Source organism: Cetorhinus maximus, unplaced genomic scaffold (genome assembly GCF_964194155.1).
Source record: "Cetorhinus maximus unplaced genomic scaffold, sCetMax3.hap1.1 HAP1_SCAFFOLD_1295, whole genome shotgun sequence".
In the NCBI taxonomy this organism is placed as follows: domain Eukaryota; kingdom Metazoa; phylum Chordata; class Chondrichthyes; order Lamniformes; family Cetorhinidae; genus Cetorhinus; species Cetorhinus maximus.
In genome coordinates, this window is record NW_027597236.1 from 29,034 (window position 1) to 51,230 (window position 22,197).

The 22,197-nt window shown below is 51.8% G+C and overlaps 1 protein-coding gene across 1 annotated transcript; it reads left to right on the forward strand.

Annotated features, from left to right (window-relative positions):
• Positions 1–2,367: 2,367 nt before the first annotated feature.
• LOC144676019 (aquaporin-3-like) lies at positions 2,368–20,302 on the forward strand. Its single transcript, XM_078536541.1, has 6 exons — positions 2,368–2,475; positions 3,635–3,761; positions 12,594–12,731; positions 13,923–14,041; positions 15,906–16,123; positions 20,059–20,302. Exons 1-6 carry the CDS (start codon positions 2,368–2,370, stop codon positions 20,300–20,302), a joined length of 954 nt encoding a protein of 317 aa, XP_078392667.1.
• The last annotated feature ends 1,895 nt before the right edge of the window (positions 20,303–22,197 follow it).

The following is a 22,197-nucleotide window of genomic DNA, read 5'->3' on the forward strand; positions in this document are numbered from 1 at the left end:
AAACCAGTTTTTTTCCAGCAATTAAAATAATTGCAGTGCAAACAAGCAAACAGCTCTCCCCCCATCAAGTACCACGCTGGTCAGGCGATTTCTTGGGAAAGGCATGCTTGCTCCCAGTCCAACGGTGAACTTATGATCTTTAAGTGAAAAAAAATCCAAGTGTCCAAATCATGCAATTTACCTTAAAAGAAAACAGTTTTGTAAAAAGAAAACAGTGTGTGAAGATATGGAACAAATGGCTGGAAAAACTCAGCAGGTCTGACAGCGTCTGTGGAGAGGAAGAGAGAGTTTAACGTTTCGAGTCCGTATGACTCTCCTTCAGAACTAAAGAGGAATAGAAATGTGGTGAAATAAAAGCTGTTTAAGGGGGTGTAGGACAAACATCAACAAAACTTCACAATGTGAAGATATGGATTTCCCAGTAGTGTGTGTGTGTTTTTTGGTGTGTGTGTTTGTGTGTTTGTTTGTGTGTATGCGTTTGTGTAAGTGTGTGTTTGTTTGTATCTGCGTGTGTTTGTTTGTTTGTGTAAGTGTGCGTGTGTTAGTTTGTGTGTGTGTTTGTTTGTATGAGTGTGTGTTTGTGTGTGTGTGTGAGAGAGCGTGTGAGAGGGTGTGTGTGTGAGAATGTGAGAGTATGTGTGTGTGTGTGTGTGTGTGTGTGTGAGAGAGTGTGTGAGAGGGTGTGTGTGTGAGAATGTGAGACTATGTGTGTGTGTGTGAGTGTGTGTTTGTGTGTGTGTTTGTGTGTTAGAGGGTGTGTGTGAGAATGTGAGAGTATGTGTGTGTGTGTGAGAATGTGAGAGTATGTGTGTGTGTGTGTGAGAATGTGAGAGTATGTGTGTATGTGTGAGTGTGTGTTTGTGTGTGTGTGTGTTTGTGTGTTAGAGGGTGTGTGTGCGAGAATGTGAGAGTATGTGTGTGTGTGTGTGTGTGTGTTTGTTTGTTTGTGTGTGTGTGAGAATGTGAGAGTATGTGTGTGTGTGTGTGTGTGAGAATGTGAGAGTATGTGTGTGTGTGTGTGTTTGTGTGTGAGAGGGTGTGAGTGTGAGAATGTAGAATATGTGTGTGTGTGTGTGTGTGTGTTTGTTTATGTGTGTGTGTGAGAGAGCGTGTGAGAGGGTGTGTGGGGTGAGAATGTTAGAGTATGTGTGTGTGTTTGTTTGTGTGTGTGTGAGAGAGCGTGTGAGTGGGTGTGTGTGTGAGAATGTGAGAGTATGTGTGTGTGTGTGTGTGTGTGTGTGAGAGAGCGTGTGAGAGGGTGTGTGGGGTGAGAATGTGAGAGTATGTGTGTGTGTGTGTGTGTGTGAGAGAGAGCGTGTGAGAGGGTGTGTGGGGTGAGAATGTGAGAGTATGTGTGTGTGTGTGTGTTTGTGTGTGTGTGTGAGAGAGCGTGTGAGTGGGTGTGTGTGTGAGAATGTGAGAGTATGTGTGTGTGTGTGAGTGTGTGTGTGTGAGAGAGCGTGTGAGTGGGTGTGTGTGTGAGAATGTGAGAGTATGTGTGTGTGTGTGTGTGTTTGTGTGTGTGTGTGAGAGAGCGTGTGAGTGGGTGTGTGTGTGAGAATGTGAGAGTATGTGTGTGTGTGTGAGAGAGAGTGTGTGAGAGGGTGTGGGTTGAGAACGTGAGATATGTGTGTGTTTGTTTATGTGTGTGTGTGTGAGAGGGTGTGTGGGGTGAGAACGTGAGATATGTGTGAGAATGCATGTGTGTGTGTGTGTGTGAGAGAGAGAGAGTGTTTATGTGCGTCTGTGTGCGAGAGACACCAAAGTCAGAAACCAGCCTGTCCACTAATGGGCCAGTTCCCTGATCATGTCGAGTGGGGAGTATCGCCACGGCCCTGATATCATCAGACACCCCGGGGCAGAGAAACAGGATAAATAACCAGCTCCTCTCCTGTCAAGGGGCGGACGTGATGAGCCCTGTTCAACATTTCATAGGCTTGGCTCGCGCTGCAAACTGGTCCCTGCCTCTAATGACAGAGGAGGGAGAGGATTTATAAACCCCGGGAGAAGGGGCAGGGACACAAAGTTTAAAGGCACGGCAGGAATCAAGTGTCGATTACCGTTGTCACTGACAGGATCGAGTGCATCTCACGCCGGAGCTTGAAGTGATTCATTGACACAGGTTGGGGACGGAGAGTCACATGCCCCTCCTACCCACTCCATCCCTTAATTCTTCCAGCGATGAGATGCGCGCAATCCGTTGTTGGCTTTTGAGATGTAACTTGTGTTTGTTTCCTCTCTCCCCCATCCTCCTCCTTCTCCCGCTCCGCCTCTTTCCCACCCCACCACCCCCCCACAGAACGTGCAGGAGCAGGTTTGCCCGGAGACGAGGTCTTTGAGTGAGAGACAGGGACACGCCGCGCGATTATGGGGACGACCGAGATGGTGTTGCAAAAGGTGCACGGGGCCCTACGATTGAAGAATCGCCTCATCAGGGAGGGCTTTGCCGAATTTCTGGGAGTCTGCATGCTTATCGTGAGTGGCCCATCCCTACGCTCATTGACTGAGATTTCTGTCGCCCTCGCTAAGTTGTGGTCAGTCCAAACCCTTAGCGAAAGCCGCCCACTTTCCCCTCTTTTTATTCACCCCCTAATCACCTCCCCCTCCCCTCCCCCCGCCACAGCTCTCATGGCAGCCCTCTGTCCCTCTGGGTCAAAATCTCATAGGCTTGAGTCCCCACTCCACAGACTCCAGAATCCAGCCTGACACTCCCCACTGCCAGTACTGAGGGAGCGCCGCACTGTCGGAGGGTCAGTGCTGAGGGAGCGCCGCACTGTCGGAGGGTCAGTACTGAGGGAGCGCCGCACTGTCGGAGGGTCAGTGCTGAGGGAGCGCCGCACTGTCGGAGGGTCAGTGCTGAGGGAGCGCCGCACTGTCGGAGGGTCAGTGCTGAGGGAGCGCCGCACTGTCGGAGGGTCAGTACTGAGGGAGCGCCGCACTGTCGGAGGGACAGTACTGAGGGAGCGCCGCACTGTCGGAGGGTCAGTACTGAGGGAGCGCCGCACTGTCGGAGGGTCAGTGCTGAGGGAGCGCCGCACTGTCGGAGGGTCAGTGCTGAGGGAGCGCCGCACTGTCGGAGGGGCAGTGCTGAGGGAGCGCCGCACTGTCGGAGGGTCAGTGCTGAGGGAGCGCCGCACTGTCGGAGGGTCAGTGCTGAGGGAGTGCCGCACTGTCGGAGGGGCAGTACTGAGGGAGTGCTGTACCCTCGGAGGTGGGATCTTTCAGGATGAAATGTTTAGATTCCGCAGCTGCTATTGGAATGAGAGCAGAGTGGGGGGATGGTGGAGGGGTCGGGTGGGGAGAGAGGGGGTGGCGTTCTGGATGGTGGGGGGGGGTGGGGGTGAGATCCCGTCAGTGCCCTGGGCCCAACATTCATCCTTCAACGAGCACCATTCAACACAGGTTGTCTGTGTCAGTATCACAATGCTGTTTGTTGGATCTTGCTGTGCGCACACTGGCTGCTGCATTTTCCATATTATGACGGTGACGAGAGTTGGACAAAAGAACTTCTGTGGGTGTCAGGCGCTTTGTGACATCTGGAAGTTGTGAGAGGCACCAGATTGATGCAAGCCTCTTCTAGTTGAATAGTTCCTGTTCACTCAGCACTGTTCCCTTCCCCCCCTCCACCTCCCAGTTCTTCGGTTGTGGTGCCGTGGCACAGATGGTGGTGAGTAAGACGACCCGTGGTGAATTCCTCTCCGTCAACCTGGGCTTCGGACTTGGAGCCACGTTTGGCATCTACGTTTCCGGCGGCATCTCTGGTGAGTCTCGACACCAGGGACAGAATCTTAACCATAACCCGCACAGATTTACAGACTGGAATCTAATCGAGGGGTTTGGGGGGTTTATATATAGAATAACAGATACCCGGGGGTGAGTTACAGACTGGAATCTAATCGAGGGGTTCGGGGGGGTTTATATATAGAATAACAGATACCCAGGAGTGAGTTACAGACTGGAATCTAATCGAGGGGTTCGGTATGGTTTATATATAGAATAATAGATACCCGGGACTGAGTTACAGACTGGAATCTAATCGAGGGGTTCGGGGTGGTTTAAATATAGAATAACAGATACCTGGGAGTGAGTTACAGGCTGGAATTTAAGCGAGGGGTTCAGGAGGTGGTTTATATATAGAATAACAGATACCCGGGAGTGAGTTACAAACTGGAATCTAATCGAGGGGTTCAGGGGGTGGTTTATATATAGAATAACAGATACCCGGGAGTGAGTTACAGACTGGAATCTAATCGAGGGGTTCAGGGGGTTTTATATATAGAATAACAGATACCCAGGAGTGAGTTACAGACTGGATTCTAATCGAGGGGTTCGGGGGGGGTTTATATATAGAATAACAGATACCCGGGAGTGAGTTACAGACTGGATTCTAATCGAGGGGTTCGGGGTGTTTTATATATAGAATAACAGATACCAGGGAGTGAGTTACAGACTGGAATCTAATCGAGGGGTTGGGGGTGTTTATATATATAATAACAGATACCCGGGAGTGAGTTACAGACTGGATTCTAATCGAGGGGTTCGGGGGGGTTTATATACAGAATAACAGATACCCGGGAGTGAGTCACAGACTGGAATCTAATCGAGGGGTTCGGGGGGTTTATATATAGAATAACAGATACCCGGCAGTGAGTCACAGACTGGAATCTAATCGAGGGGTTCGGGGGGTTTATATATAGAATAACAGATACCCGGGAGTGAGTTACAGACTGGAATCTAATCGAGGGGTTCGGGTGGTTTATATATAGAATAACATACCCGGGAGTGAGTTACAGACTGGAATCTAATCGAGGGGTTCGGGTGGTTTATATATAGAATAACAGATACCCGGGAGTGAGTTACAGACTGGAATCTAATCGAGGGGTTCGGGTAGTTTATATATAGAATAACAGACACCCGGGAGTGAGTTACAGACTGGAATCTAATCGAGGGGTTCGGGGTGGTTTATATATAGAATAACAGATACCCGGGAGTGAGTTACAGACTGGAATCTAATCGAGGGGTTCGGGTGGTTTATATATAGAATAACAGATACCTGGGAGTGAGTTACAGACTGGAATCTAATTGAGCGGTTCGGGGGTGGTTTATATATAGAATAACAGACACCCGGGAGTGAGTTACAGACTGGAATCTAATCCAGGTGTTCGGGTGGTTTATATATAGAATAACAGACACCCGGGAGTGAGTTACAGACTGGAACCTAATCGAGGGGTTCGGGGGGTTTATATATAGAATAACAGACACCCGGGAGTGAGTTACAGACTGGAACCTAATCGAGGGGTTCGGGGGGTTTATATATAGAATAACAGACACCCGGAAGTGAGTTACAGACTGGAATCTAATCGAGGGATTTGGGGTGGATTATATATAGAATAACAGATACCCAGGAGTGAGTTACAGACTGGAATCTAATCGAGGGGTTCGGGGGGGTTTATATATAGAATAACGGATACCCGGGAGTGAGTTACAGACTGGAATCTAATCGAGGGGTTCGGGGGGGTTTATATATAGAATAACGGATACCCGGGAGTGAGTTACAGACTGGAATCTAATCGAGGGGTTCGGGGGGGTTTATATATAGAATAACAGATACCCAGGAGTGAGTTACAGACTGGAAACTAATCGAGGGGTTCGGTATGGTTTATATATAGAATAATAGATACCCGGGACTGAGTTACAGGCTGGAATCTAATCGAGGGGTTCGGGGTGGTTTAAATATAGAAAAACAGATACCTGGGAGTGAGTTACAGGCTGGAATTTAATCGAGGGGTTCAGGAGGTGGTTTATATATAGAATAACAGATACCCGGGAGTGAGTTACAGACTGGAATCTAATCGAGGGGTTCAGGGGGTGGTTTATATATAGAATAACAGATACCCGGGAGTGAGTTACAGACTGGAATCTAATCGAGGGGTTCAGGGGGTGGTTTATATATAGAATAACAGATACCAGGGAGTGAGTTACAGACTGGAATCTAATCGAGGGGTTCGGGGGGTTTTATATATAGAATAACAGATACCCAGGAGTGAGTTACAGACTGGATTCTAATCGAGGGGTTCGGGGGGGGTTTATATATAGAATAACAGATACCCGGGAGTGAGTTACAGACTGGATTCTAATCGAGGGGTTCGGGGTGGTTTATATATAGAATAACAGATACCAGGGGGTGAGTTACAGACTGGAATCTAATCGAGGGGTTGGTGGTGTTTATATATATAATAACAGATACCCGGGAGTGAGTTACAGACTGGATTCTAATCGAGGGGTTCGGGGTGGTTTATATATAGAGTAACAGATACCCGGGAGTGAGTTACAGACTGGAATCTAATCGAGGGGTTCGGGTGGTTTATATATAGAATAACAGATACCAGGGAGTGAGTTACAGACTGGAATCTAATCGAGAGGATTGGGGGGTTTATATATAGAATAACAGATACCCGGGGGTGAGTTACAGACTGGAATCTAATCGAGGGGTTCGGGGGGGTTTATATACAGAATAACAGATACCCAGCAGTGAGTCACAGACTGGAATCTAATCGAGGGGTTCGGGGGGTTTATATATAGAATAACAGATACCCGGCAGTGAGTTACAGACTGGAATCTAATCGAGGGGTTCGGGGGGTTTATATATAGAATAACAGATACCCGGGAGTGAGTTACAGACTGGAATCTAATCGAGGGGTTCGGGTGGTTTATATATAGAATAACAGACACCCGGGAGTGAGTTACAGACTGGAATCTAATCGAGGGGATCGGGTGGTTTATATATAGAATAACAGATACCCGGGAGTGAGTTACAGACTGGAATCTAATCGAGGGGTTCGGGTGGTTTATATATAGAATAACAGACACCCGGGAGTGAGTTACAGACTGGAATCTAATCGAGGGGTTCGGGGTGGTTTATATATAGAATAACAGATACCCGGGAGTGAGTTACAGACTGGAATCTAATCGAGGGGTTCGGGTGGTTTATATATAGAATAACAGACACCCGGGAGTGAGTTACAGACTGGAATCTAATCGAGGGGTTTGGGGTGGTTTATATATAGAATAACAGATACCCAGGAGTGAGTTACAGACTGGAATCTAATCGAGGGGTTCGGGGGGTTTATATATAGAATAACAGATACCCGGGAGTGAGTTACAGACTGGAATCTAATCGAGGGGTTCGGGGTGGTTTATATATAGAATAACAGATGCCTGGGAGTGAGTTACAGACTGGAATCTAATTGAGGGGTTCGGGGGTGGTTTATATATAGAATAACAGATACCCGGGAGTGAGTTACAGACTGGAATCTAATCGAGGGGTTCGGGGGGTTTATATATAGAATAACAGACACCCGGGAGTGAATTACAGACTGGAATCTAATCGAGGGGTTCGGGGTGGTTTATATATAGAATAACAGACACCCGGGAGTGAGTTACAGACTGGAATCTAATCGAGGGGTTCGGGGTGGTTTATATATAGAATAACAGACACCCGGGAGTGAGTTACAGACTGGAACCTAATCCAGGTGTTCGGGTGGTTTATATATAGAATAACGGATACCCGGGAGTGAGTTACAGACTGGAATCTAATCGAGGGGTTCGGGGGGGTTTATATATAGAATAACAGATACCCAGGAGTGAGTTACAGACTGGAATCAAATCGAGGGGTTCGGTATGGTTTATATATAGAATAATAGATACCCGGGACTGAGTTACAGGCTGGAATCTAATCGAGGGGTTCGGGGTGGTTTAAATATAGAAAAACAGATACCTGGGAGTGAGTTACAGGCTGGAATTTAATCGAGGGGTTCAGGAGGTGGTTTATATATAGAATAACAGATACCCGGGAGTGAGTTACAGACTGGAATCTAATCGAGGGGTTCAGGGGGTGGTTTATATATAGAATAACAGATACCCGGGAGTGAGTTACAGACTGGAATCTAATCGAGGGGTTCAGGGGGTGGTTTATATATAGAATAACAGATACCAGGGAGTGAGTTACAGACTGGAATCTAATCGAGGGGTTCGGGGGGTTTTATATATAGAATAACAGATACCCAGGAGTGAGTTACAGACTGGATTCTAATCGAGGGGTTCGGGGGGGGTTTATATATAGAATAACAGATACCCGGGAGTGAGTTACAGACTGGATTCTAATCGAGGGGTTCGGGTGGTTTATATATAGAATAACAGATACCCGGGAGTGAGTTACAGACTGTATTCTAATCGAGGGGTTCGGGGGGGGTTTATATATAGAATAACAGATACCCGGGAGTGAGTTACAGACTGGAATCTAATCGAGGGGTTTGGGGTTGTTTATATATAGAATAACAGATACCCAGGAGTGAGTTACAGACTGGAATCTAATCGAGGGGTTCGGGGGTTTATATATAGAATAACAGATACCCGGGAGTGAGTTACAGGCTGGAATCTAATCGAGGGGTTCGGGGGGTTTATATATAGAATAACAGATACCCGGGAGTGAGTTACAGACTGGAATCTAATCGAGGGGTTCGGGTGGTTTATATATAGAATAACAGACACCCGGGAGTGAGTTACAGACTGGAATCTAATCGAGGGGATCGGGTGGTTTATATATAGAATAACAGATACCCGGGAGTGAGTTACAGACTGGAATCTAATCGAGGGGTTCGGGTGGTTTATATATAGAATAACAGACACCCGGGAGTGAGTTACAGACTGGAATCTAATCGAGGGGTTCGGGGTGGTTTATATATAGAATAACAGATACCCGGGAGTGAGTTACAGACTGGAATCTAATCGAGGGGTTCGGGTGGTTTATATATAGAATAACAGATACCTGGGAGTGAGTTACAGACTGGAATCTAATCGAGGGGTTCGGGGGTGGTTTATATATAGAATAACAGATACCCAGGAGTGAGCTACAGGCTGGAATCTAATCGAGGGGTTCAGGGGGTGGTTTATATATAGAATAACAGATACCCCGGAGTGAGTTACAGACTGGAATCTAATCGAGGGGATCGGGTGGTTTATATATAGAATAACAGATACCCGGGGGTGAGTTATAGACTGGAATCTAATCGAGGGGTTCGGGTGGTTTATATATAGAATAACAGACACCCGGGAGTGAGTTACAGACTGGAATCTAATCGAGGGGTTCGGGGTGGTTTATATATAGAATAACAGATACCCGGGAGTGAGTTACAGACTGGAATCTAATCGAGGGGTTTGGGGTTGTTTATATATAGAATAACAGATACCCGGGAGTGAGTTACAGACTGGAATCTAATCGAGGGGTTCGGGGGTTTATATATAGAATAACAGATACCCGGGAGTGAGTTACAGGCTGGAATCTAATCGAGGGGTTCGGGGGGTTTATATATAGAATAACAGATACCCGGGAGTGAGTTACAGACTGGAATCTAATCGAGGGGTTCGGGTGGTTTATATATAGAATAACAGACACCCGGGAGTGAGTTACAGACTGGAATCTAATCGAGGGGATCGGGTGGTTTATATATAGAATAACAGATACCCGGGAGTGAGTTACAGACTGGAATCTAATCGAGGGGTTCGGGTGGTTTATATATAGAATAACAGACACCCGGGAGTGAGTTACAGACTGGAATCTAATCGAGGGGTTCGGGGTGGTTTATATATAGAATAACAGATACCCGGGAGTGAGTTACAGACTGGAATCTAATCGAGGGGTTCGGGTGGTTTATATATAGAATAACAGATACCTGGGAGTGAGTTACAGACTGGAATCTAATTGAGGGGTTCGGGGGTGGTTTATATATAGAATAACAGACACCCGGGAGTGAGTTACAGACTGGAATCTAATCCAGGTGTTCGGGTGGTTTATATATAGAATAACAGATACCCGGGAGTGAGTTACAGGCTGGAATCTAATCGAGGGGTTCAGGGGGTGGTTTATATATAGAATAACACATACCAGGGAGTGAGTTACAGACTGGAATCTAATCGAGGGGTTCAGGGGGTTTTATATATGGAATAACAGATACCCGAGAGTGAGTTACAGACTGGAATCTAATCGAGGGGTTCGGGGTGGTTTATATATAGAATAACAGACACCCGGGAGTGAGTTACAGACTGGAACCTAATCGAGGGGTTCGGGGGGGTTTATATATAGAATAACAGATACCCGGGAGTGGGTTACAGACTGGAATCTAATCGAGGGGTTCGGTATGGTTTATATATAGAATAATAGATACCCGGGACTGAGTTACAGACTGGAATCTAATCGAGGGGTTCGGGGTGGTTTAAATATAGAAAAACAGATACCTGGGAGTGAGTTACAGGCTGGAATTTAATCGAGGGGTTTAGGAGGTGGTTTATATATAGAATAACAGATACCCGGGAGTGAGTTACAGACTGGAATCTAATCGAGGGGTTCAGGGGGTGGTTTATATATAGAATAACAGATACCCGGGAGTGAGTTACAGACTGGAATCTAATCGAGGGGTTCAGGGGGTGGTTTATATATAGAATAACAGATACCAGGGAGTGAGTTACAGACTGGAATCTAATCGAGGGGTTCGGGGGGTTTTATATATAGAATAACAGATACCCGGGAGTGAGTTACAGACTGGATTCTAATCGAGGGGTTCGGGGGGGCGTTTATATATAGAATAACAGATAACCGGGAGTGAGTTACAGACTGGATTCTAATCGAGGGGTTCGGGGTGGTTTATATATAGAATAACAGATACCAGGGAGTGAGTTACAGACTGGAATCTAATCGAGGGGTTGGGGGTGTTTATATATATAATAACAGATACCCGGGAGTGAGTTACAGACTGGATTCTAATCTTGGGGTTCGGTGGGGGTTTATATATAGAATAACAGATACCCGGGAGTGAGTTACAGTCTGGAATCTAATCGAGGGGTTCAGGTGGTTTATATATAGAATAACAGATACCAGGGAGTGAGTTACAGACTGGAATCTAATCGAGGGGTTCGGGGGGTTTTACATATAGAATAACAGATACCCGGGAGTGAGTTACAGACTGGATTCTAATCGAGGGGTTCGGGTGGTTTATATATAGAATAACAGATACCCGGGAGTGAGTTACAGACTGGATTCTAATCGAAGGGTTTGGGGGGGGGGTTTATATATAGAATAACAGATACCCGGGAGTGAGTTACAGACTGGAATCTAATCGAGGGGTTTGGGGTTGTTTATATATAGAATAACAGATACCCGGGAGTGAGTTACAGACTGGATTCTAATCGAGGGGTTCGGGGGGGGTTTATATATAGAATAACAGATACCCGGGAGTGAGTTACAGACTGGATTCTAATCGAGGGGTTCGGGGGGGGTTTATATATAGAATAACAGATACCCGGGAGTGAGTTACAGACTGGAATCTAATCGAGGGGTTTGGGGTTGTTTATATATACAGAGAACTGTCCTGCTCTTCTTCCACTTTTGCTGTTGGGTTATTAACATTCATCTAAACTGGACAATGGAGCTTCCCTGTCCCTCATCAAATTCAAATTCTCATCCTTGTTTTCAATTCCATCCTCAGCCCCTCCCATCTCTGTAACCTCCTCCAGCCCCGACACCCCTCCCTATCTCTGTAACCTCCTCCAGCCCCTACACCCCTCCCTATCTCTGTAACCTCCTCCAGCCCCTACACTCCTCCCTATCTCTGTAACTTCCTCCAGCCCCTACACCCCTCCCTATCTCTGTAACCTCCTCCAGCCCCTACACCCCTCCCTATCTCTGTAACCTCCTCCAGCCCCTACACCCCTCCCTATCTCTGTAACCTCATCCAGACCCTACACCCCTCCCTATCTCTGTAACCTCCTCCAGCCCCTACACCCCTCCCTATCTCTGTAACCCCCTCCAGCCCCTACACCCCTCCCTATCTCTGTAACCTCCTCCAGCCCGTACACCCCTCCCTATCTCTGTAACCTCCTCCAGCCCGTACACCCCTCGCCAACTCTGTAAACTCCTCTAGCCCCTACACCCCCTCCCTATCTCTGTAACCTCCTCCAGCCCCCTACACCCCTCCCTACCTCAGTAACCTCCTCTAACCCCTACACCCCTCCCTATCTCTGTAACCTCCTCCAGCCCCTACAACCCTTCCTATCTCTGTAACCTCCTCCAGCCCCTACAACCCTCCCTATCTCTGTAACCTCCTCCAGCCCCTACAACCCTCCGAGATCTCTGCGCTCCTCCAATTCCGGCCTCTTGCCCATCCCCCGATTCCCATCGCTCCACCATTGGCGGCCGTGCCTTCAGCTGCCTGGGGGGCCCTGAGCTCTGGAATTCCCTCCCTAAACCTCTCCGCCTCTCTCTGTCTCTCTGTCTGTCTGTCTCTCTCTCTCTCTCTCTCTCTCTCTCTCTATGTCTCTCCCTCTCTCTCTCTGTCTCTCCTCATTTAAGACGCTCCTTAAAACCGACCTCTTTGGCCAAGGTTTTGTTCACCTGTCCTTAATACCCCATCGTGTGGGTCGGAGGGGGCGGTCAGGTTCTGTCTGATAACGCAGCTGTGAAGCACCTCGGGATGTTTTACTGCATTAAAGGTGCCATATGAATGCAAGAGGTTGGTGTTATTTTTGTGATTCACTTGCAGGTGGCCATCTGAACCCAGCTGTAACCTTCAGCTTGTGTTTACTCGGGAGGTTCCCATGGAAGAAGCTCCCATTTTACATTTTCTTCCAGACTCTGGGAGGATTTGTTGGTGCTGCCATTGTCTATGGAGTCCATCACGGTCTGTACTGCTCTTCCCTCCGCCCTCCCTCCCACTGCTGCTTCCACATCCTGAGCGCACACCCCCACATTCCCATCGCCAATGACCATCACGCTCCCATTCCCAAATATTCACACGCTCACATTCCCAACCATCCTCCTATTCCCGTTCACCAAGATTCTCACACTCCCATTCCCAAATATTCACACGCTCACATTCCCAACCATCCTCCTATTCCCGTTCACCAAGATTCTCACACTCCCATTCCCACATAGCCACACATTCTCGTTCGCAAGAATCCTCATGCTTCCATTCCCAAAGATTCTTAAACTCCCATTCCCAAAAGTTCTCACACTCTCATTCCCAAATATTTTCACATTCCCATTCCCAAAGATCCTCAGACTCCCATTCCCAAAGATTCTCACACTCTCATTCCCAAAGACTCTCACATTCCCATTCCCAAAGATTCTCACATTCCCATTCCCAAAGATCCTCACACTCCCATTCCCAAATATCCTCACATTCCCATTCTCAAAGATCCTCAGATTCCCATTCCCAAAGATTCTCACACTCTCATTCCCAAAGACTCTCACATTCCCATTCCCAAAGATTCTCACATTCCCATTCCCAAAGATCCTCACACTCCCATTCCCAAAGTCTCCCACTTTCCCATTCCCAAAGGCTCTCACATTCCCATTCCCAAAGATCCTCACACTCCCATTCCCAAAGATCCTCACACTCCCATTCCCAAAGACTCTCACATTCCCATTCCCAAAGATCCTCACACTCCCATTCCCAAAGATCCTCACACTCCCATTCCCAAAGTCTCCCACTTTCCCATTCCCAAAGATCCTCACACTCCCATTCCCAAAGACTCTCACATTCCCAATCCCAAAGATCCTCACACTCCCATTCCCAAAGCTCCCACATCCCCTTTCCCAAAGTCCCTCACACTCCCAGTCCCAAAGTCTCCCCCATTCCCATTCCCAAAGATCCCCCCATTCCCATTCCCAAAGATCCTCAGACTCCCAGTCCCAAAGGCTCCCACATTCCCAGTCCCAAAGGCTCTCGCATTCCCAATCCCAAAGATCCTCACATTCCCAGTCACAAAGGCTCTCGCATTCCCAATCCCAACGATTCCCCCCATTCCCAATCCAAAGCCTCTCTGTACCATGAACACAAGTTAACTGTTTGCTATTTCTGCCCTAACAGATGGGATACACTCTGTTGATAACGGGACCCTATCTGTCACCGGGCCACGTGCCACTGCATTTATCTTTGGCACCTACCCCGCACCGTTCCTCAGCCTATCGAATGGCTTCATTGACCAGGTAGCCGGCTTCTTCTTGTTAGCTGTTCACGGTATTCCCCGAGTGCGGTAGGGTTGGACATGGACAGGTCGCAACCCTAACGCTGGAGAGGTCAACAGGGAACTGGCTGAAGACTCCAGAGTTGGATAATTGCACCATTCGGTGCATTTGGCAAAGCCATAAGGACCTGGAGAGACCCCTCGATCCACCCTGGAGGTGCATTAAGAACAGGAGGGTTATGGGTCGGTCTCTATACCCTTGAGGTGGGGAGGTGAATCGACAATTCCTCATTTTTATCCAGCCTGATAAATCAATCCCAGCCCAGATGGGGAAGTAGGCGACCAGACGCTAATACTTTTCCCGATTTATTTACAGAATGCAGCATTACCTACCGACTAATCCCACCGTGGGACAGCGGTCTCTCTTTATAAGTGCTCTGGCTACCTAAATAAGTATGGTCCTTCACCAATCCATCTCAATATAATTAACATACCATAAACACAGGGTCAGTCACTGGCCCTGGCCGCGGAGTGGCCAAGGGCCTGAGGGCCCGGCGTGAGCCCTCTCAGGGTCGAATAGCGACCTGATGCTGTAGTTGTGAATGGTACCCAGTTGGAAGAGCACAAGAAAGAAAGAATTGCATTTCACTGGCGCCTCTCACAACCTCAGGACGTTTCCAACCTGCTTCGTACCCAAATCAAGTACTTTTAAAGTGCGGCCACTGTTGCAATGTGGGAAATGCAGCAGCCATTTTGCGCACAGCAAGATCCCACCAACAGCAATGTGATGATGACCCATTTTTAGTGATGCTGCTTGAGGGATAAATTTTGGGCCCAGGACACTGGGGAGAACTCCCCCCTCCCCTCCGGCCACGCCCTGTTGGTCTACTTTAAATAGTGGCCATGGGATCTTTAACATCCACCTGACAGGACAGACCGGGGTCTCATCCGAAAATTGGCGCCTCCGATAGTGCAGTGGTCCCCAATAATGACCATCCGACAGTGCGGTGCTCCCTCAGTACTGACTCTCCAACAATGCGGTGCTCCCTCAGTACTGACCCTCCGACAGTGCAGCACTCCCTCAGTACTGACCCTCCGACAGTGCAGCACTCCCTCAGTACTGACCCTCTGACAGTGCGGCACTCCCTCAGTACTGACCCTCCGACAGTGCGGCGCTCCCTCAGTACTGACCCTCCGACAGTGCGGCACTCCCTCAGTACTGACCCTCCGACAGTGCGGCGCTCCCTCAGTACTGACCCTCCGACAGTGCGGCACACCCTCAGTACTGACCCTCCGACAGTGCGGCGCTCCCTCAGTACTGACCCTCCGACAGTGCGGCGCTCCCTCAGTACTGACCCTCCGACAGTGCGGCGCTCCCTCAGTACTGACCCTCCGACAGTGCGGCGCTCCCTCAGCACTGACCCTCCGACAGTGCGGCGCTCCCTCAGTACTGACCCTCCGACAGTGCGGCACTCCCTCAGTACTGACCCTCCGACAGTGCGGCGCTCCCTCAGTACTGACCCTCCGACAGTGCGGCGCTCCCTCAGCACTGGCGCTGGGAGTCTTGTCCTGGGGATGATGGGCTTGAGTCTTTGGAGTGAGTGTGGGGGCTTGAAGCCTTGACCTTCTTACACCGAGTTGAGAGAAGGAGAGGGAGGCAGTGACCCTCTTACCCTGGCATTGAGTGAGATTTCGTGCACAGGGATCGGGGGTGGGGGGGCAAGTCGCCGGTGGGCGGGTTGGCTCTTGGGAGGTGGGGATGAGATTGTCCGACCCGCTCGGCGATGGCGGCTTGGCGGCGAACGCCTCTCTCTCTCTCTCTCCGCGCGGCCTGGAGCGTTGAGAGCCCAGGGCCCGTTCCTTACCCGGCTTTCGTTCTTCTGCAGCTGATCGGGACGGGCGCCTTGCTCCTGTGCATCTTCGCCGTGGTGGACACCCAGAACTACGGGGCCCCGAAGATCTTGCAACCCATCTTCATCGGCCTGTCGGTCGTGGCCATCGGGATGTCGACGGGGTCCAACTCCGGCTACGCCATCAACCCTGCCCGGGATTTCGGGCCCCGCCTGCTGACCCTCGCCGCTGGCTGGGGGACCGAGGTGTTCACGTGAGTGCCAAGGCCACCATCCTACCGCCCCCCCCTCCCCCCGCAACCGGCCGCCTGTTCTCCCCGAGACGTGGCGGGGGTGGGGGTCGAGGGGTAGGCCAATCGGCCTACCGTTCGGTATGACCACGGCCTAATTTTACCCCCCAACTCCGCTTTCCCGGCCTAACAAGGATCCGCTCGACGGCCGAGAGTCTGCAGCTCCCTCTGGTGTGGAGGGTTCCAAGGGCTCACTAGCCCCCTCCCACCTCCCACCCCACCCCACCCCACCCCACCACGAGGGCAGAAATTTCGCCCTCATCCCAATCCAAAATGGCCGACCCCTCATCCTGAGTCCGTGACCCCCCCCCCCCGCAAACCCCCCGAGTTCTGGACTCTCCGGCCAGGGGTGATGGGCGGGGGAATGGGGGGTGGGGGGGAGGGGAGGTGGGGAATGGTTGGGGGGTGGGGTAATGGGGGGTGGTGGGTGGGGAACCAACCTCTCACCTTTGACCCTGTCAAAGCCTCTCAGGATTTTATACGTTTCAATGCAATCACGCCCCCCATCCCCCCAGTACTTCAAGGACTCCGTCTCCTCAATCTCTCCTCATCGGCAAACCTCCTCGCTCCAGGAGTCGGCCCAGTGAACCTTTGGTGACGTATCTGAGCCACGAGGACCCAGGTTCACCCTCTAGGTGCATTAAGAACGGGAGCGTCGGGACTGGTCCCCATGCCCTCGGGGTGGGGAGGTGAATCTACAATTCCTCATCTTTACCCAGCTTGTGGAACCAATCCCAGGCGAGTTGGTGAAGTAATGAAACCAGACACTAATATCTTCCCAGATCATAGGTTTATTTACAGAATGCAGCATTACCTGTGTACTAACCCCAGCAGTCTCTCTTTATATGTACTCTATGCACTTAAATAATTATGGTCCTCTAAGACTAGCTTCCTTAGATAAGGAGACCAAATCTGTGCACTGCACAATGTTGTCCCACCACAGCCCTATACTGTTGTAGTAAGACTTCTTTACTCTTATATCCCAATCCATTTGTAACTAAAGCCAGCAAACCATTTGGTTTCTGCACCAGCATGTTAAATTTCTGTGACTTGTGGACAAGGTCTCCTCTGATCACCAACATTTACTGGTCTCTTACCTTGTTAACGACAAAAAAACTATTCTGCTTTGAAACAAAGGCTTGGCAGTTAACTGTTCTCTGCTGCATTCTCCATGGCAATGCCTCCACCAGTCAAAGTCCACTTGCCAGCCAATCGGCGCTCTCTTCTCGCGCAGTGTAAATTGTTGCTCCCCTTTGAGATTTGGTGTTCTTGCGTATCTGTCCTGTTGAGTGCAAGACAAAAAGCTTCAGCAGCATGCTTCCTCTCTCCGCAATGCTCGATACCCTGCTTTTCTATTCTTTCTGCCAAAGTAGGTAACCTCACACTTCACCACACTACAGTCTATCTGCCCACTCACCTAACCAGTCTAGATCTCTCTGCAGCCTCTCTGTGTTCTCCTCACAGCTTACTTTCCCACCTAACTTACCACTGGCAAACACAGATACATTACGCCCAGACCCCGCATCTAAATCATTAATCTAGGTTGGCCGAGGCCTAACCACTGAACCTTGGAGTAGGCCGAGGCCCAACCACTGGCCCTTAGCGTAGGCCGCGGCCCAAACACTGGCCCTTGGAGTAGGCCAAGGCCCAAGCACCAACCCTTAGAGTAGGCCAAGGCCCAACCACTGGCCTTTAGGGTAGGCCAAGGCCCAAACACTGGCCCTTGGAGTAGGCCAAGGCCTAAGCACCAACCCTTAGAGTAGGCCAAGGCCCAACCGCTGACCCTTAGGGTAGGCCAAGGCCCAAACACTGGCCCTTGGATTAGGCCAAGGCCCAAGCACCAACCCTTAGAGTAGGCCGAGGCCTAACCGCTGACTCTTAGAGTAGGCCGAGGCCTAACCGCTGACCCTTAGAGTAGGCCGAGGCCCAACCACTGACCCTTAGAGTAGGCCGAGGCCCAACCACTGACCCTTAGAGTAGGCTGAGGCCTAACCGCTGACCCTTAGAGTAGGCCGAGGCCCAACCGCTGACCCTTAGAGTAGGCCGAGGCCCAACCGCTGACCCTTAGAGGCTTTGGCTGGGATTTGAAGGTCCTTCTGCCCCCCACCCCTCACCACCCACCCCCCCTCCACCCCTCCCTTCCAGGGTGGAGCTGCTGGCCATTTGATTGGCAGGCCGCTCCCAGAGTCAGGGCGTACTACCCAATGGGAGCCAATTAGCAGCCAAATGGCGGGATGACAGGCAGCGGGGGCGTGGGGGATGGTTGGGGGCGGAGTGGGGAGCAGTGGGTGTAAAGTTGGGCACCTTGGCAGTGTCGCCTGCCCCAGCAGCAATCGGTAACCAGAGGGGGACAGAGATTGAAGAGAATCGGGGAAAGAACCAGAGGGGGGAGATGAGGAGAATTTTTTTTTTCACACAGCGAGTTGTTGTGATCTGGAAGGCGCTGCCTGAAAGGGCGGTGGGAGCAGATTCAGTAGAAACTTCCAGAAGGTTCAATGGTGGTTTTCACGGCCAGTGCGCCGGGTCTCGGCCAGCGAGTGGAGGCCTGACTTTCAGCTCCGAGGGCCTGGCTGACTGGGAGCCAGGGGTACCTGTTGCCCCCCCCCACCCTCCACTACCGACCCCCTCCACCCAAAACCATCCCCCCACCCGGTGCAAAGGGAAGGTGGTGCTATTCAACTTTGGCGTGCAGCCCACCACCTGGAAGGTCCTCCGAAAACCAAAGAGGGCGGGTGAGGCAAGAGGGGCCGGGGAGGAGGGGCGGGGCCTAACCTTGCCACTAAAATCCACCCCCACCGCCCCCCCACCCCCTCATCCCTGGGGCCGGGTTCTGGAAGTTTCTTCCACCCCTCCCCACCCCCCCGCATCGTGGGCAATGAGTTCCAGACCGTGACCACATCTCCTCGAAGGGGGGGGGTGTTGAGCGATGTCAAAAGGGAATTGGACAGGAGGTTGAGGGAAATGAGGTTGCGGGGCGATGGGGATAGAGCCGGGGGGGTGGTGGGGAATGGGACTGACCGGGAGAGCCAGCATTGAATGGATGGGGGGGAGGAGGAGGAGGGGGTGGGAAGCGTGGGGGGAGGGGGAGGGGGGTTTGAAGCGGGGGGAGGAGAGGATGGGTAGCGGTGGGGGGAGGAGGGGGTGAGGGAGAGCGGAGGGGGAGGAGGAGGTGAGGGAGAGCGGGGGGCAGAGGGGGTGAGGGAGAGGAGCGGGGGGGCGGAGGGGGTGAGGGAGAGCGGGGGGGAGGAGGAGGGGCTGAGGGAGAGCGGAGGGGGAGAAGGGGGTGAGGGAGAGCAGGGGGATGGAGGAGGGGCTGAGGGAGAGCGGAGGGGGAGGAGGGGGTGAGGGAGAGCGGGGGGAGGAGGAGGGGCTGAGGGAGAGCGGGCGGGCGGAGGAGGGGCTGAGGGAGAGCGGTGGGGGAGGAGGGGGTGAGGGAGAGCAGTGGGGTGGAGGGGGTGAGGGACGAGGGAGAGGGGGAGAGCGGGGGTGGGGGAGGAGGGGGTGAGGGAGAGCGGAGGAGGGGGTGAGGGAGAGCGGGTGAGGGGGAGGAGGGGGTGAGGGAGAGTGGGGGTGGGGGAGGAGGGAGGGGGAGAGCGGGTGAGGGGCGGAGGGGGGAGGGGGTGAGGGAGAGCAGGTGAGGGGCAGAGGGGGTAAGGGAGAGCGGGTGAGGGGCGGAGGGGGTGAGGGAGAGCGGGTGAGGGGAGGAGGGGGTAAGGGAGAGCGGGTGAGGGGCGGAGGGTGTAAGGGAGAGCGGGTGAGGGGCAGAGGGGGTAAGGGAGAGCGGGTGAGGGGAGGAGGGGGTAAGGGAGAGCGGGTGAGGGGCGGAGGGGGTGAGGGAGAGCGGAGGGGAGGAAGGGTCAATAACGGGGTTTCTGACCGTCTCCCCTTCCCCCCGGCAGGACTGGCGGAGGCTGGTGGTGGGTGCCCATCGTGGCGCCGATGGTGGGCGCGGTGCTGGGTGCCCTGGTCTATGAGTTGCTGGTGGAGCTTCACCACCTCCACAGGGATTTCGAGGACGAGGAGGACGAGCGGGTGGAGCAGAAGCTGAAGGAAATGGGCAGCTCCCCCACCAGCTGTCACGAGGGCCCAGCCTGCCGGCGGGACAAGGCCGGAGTGGATGACCAGTTCACCATGGCGATGTGAGGGGCGACCCCACCCTCACCCCCAACCCCCCGGGCTCCGCTGGGCCCACTGGGGTTTCCATCAGACCCTCCAGTTACTGACCCAGTTTGCGGGCAGGAAGCTCCACGGCCCAGACCGGCTGAGAAACCAGCTGATTGACCACGTTCTCCACCACCCCCCCCTACACCCACCCACACCCACCCCCACCCCCCCGGGCCTAAATCGTGTCCGGCCCACGGAGTTAATGTTCCGGCTTCCAGGTACAAATCCCCCCGCAGCCCTTCACCCCCACCTCCCCATCTCTGTAACCTCCTCCAGCCCCTACACCCCCTCCCTATCTCTGTAACCTCCTCCAGCCCCTACACCCCTCCCTATCTCTGTAACCTCCTCCAGCCCCTACACCCCTCCCTATCTCTGTAACCTCCTCCAGCCCCTACACCCCTCCCTATCTCTGTAACCTCCTCCAGCCCCTACACCCCTCCCTATCTCTGTAACCTCCTCCAGCCCCTACACCCCTCCCTATCTCTGTAACCTCCTCCAGCCCCCTACAACTCCTCCCTATCTCTGTAACCTCCTCCAGCCCCTACAACCCTCCCTATCTCTGTAACCTCCTCCAGCCCCTACACCCCTCCCTATCTCTGTAACCTCCTCCAGCCCCTACACCCCTCCCTATCTCTGTAACCTCCTCCAGCCCCTACACCCCTCCCTATCTCTGTAACCTCCTCCAGCCCCTACACCCCTCCCTATCTCTGTAACCTCCTCCAGCCCCTACACCCCTCCCTATCTCTGTAACCTCCTCCAGCCCCTACACCCCTCCCTATCTCTGTAACCTCCTCCTGCCCCTACACCCCTCCCTATCTCTGTAACCTCCTTCAGTCCCTACACCCCTCTCTATCTCTGTAACCTCCTCCAGCCCCTACATCCCTCACTATCTCTGTAAACTCCTCCAGCCCCTACACCCCTCCCTATCTTTGTAACCTCCTCCAGCCCCTACGCCCCCTCCCTATCTCTGTAACCTCCTCCAGCCCCTACACCCATCCCTATCTCTGTAACTTCCTCCAGCCCTGACACCCCCTCCCTATCTCTGTAACCTCCTCCAGCCCCCTACACCCCTCCCTAACTCTGTAACCTCCTCCAGCCCCTACACCCCTTCCCATCTCTGTAACCTCCTCCAGCCCCTACACCCCTCCCTATCTCTGTAACCTCCTCCAGCCCTTACACCCCTCCCTATCTCTGTAACCTCCTCCAGCCCCTACACCCCCTCCCTATCTCTGTAACCTCCTCCGGCCCCTAATACCCTGATTCCGAGGTTGACTGACATGCTCCTCCAAACCCTCCAGGGGAACTTGGCGCACAGTTGGGGAGGGTTGCGTTGGTGGAGCGCAGGACAGACAGGAGCACATCGACACCTCCCATCGACACGTCCCTGGATGCTGGTGGTCCCTGGACAGTCCATTCCCTCCACAAACCACACCCCCGTTCACCCAAACAGAAAACGCTTGACCTCCTGTCAACTGACTGAGCGTTTTATTATAGAATCAGAGCTTCTGAATTAGCGACTGACACCAGCTGATTCTCTGCTGGCAGACAATTGTTTCGAGGGTTCTCTAGGTGGATGCCATCAATTCTGAGGCTTTTGCGCTTGCATTATATGCATTTATTATTAACTCCCCTGTTACCAACTGTGTACTGAAATTCAAGAATAAAAATGGGAGTATTTAATGGAGAATTGTCTCACGTTGAATTTGTACCTAGAAATGAAAACTACTTAATTCACATCACAGTGTGACCGCTTGTCTTTAATTTATTCATGTCCGGAAGGAAAAAGCAGTTCGGGCTAGTACTCTAATTTCCCAGATTTACTGGTGTCCCATTTTAAACTCTACAAGACCAGTTCCCTATTTCCCAGTTTTACT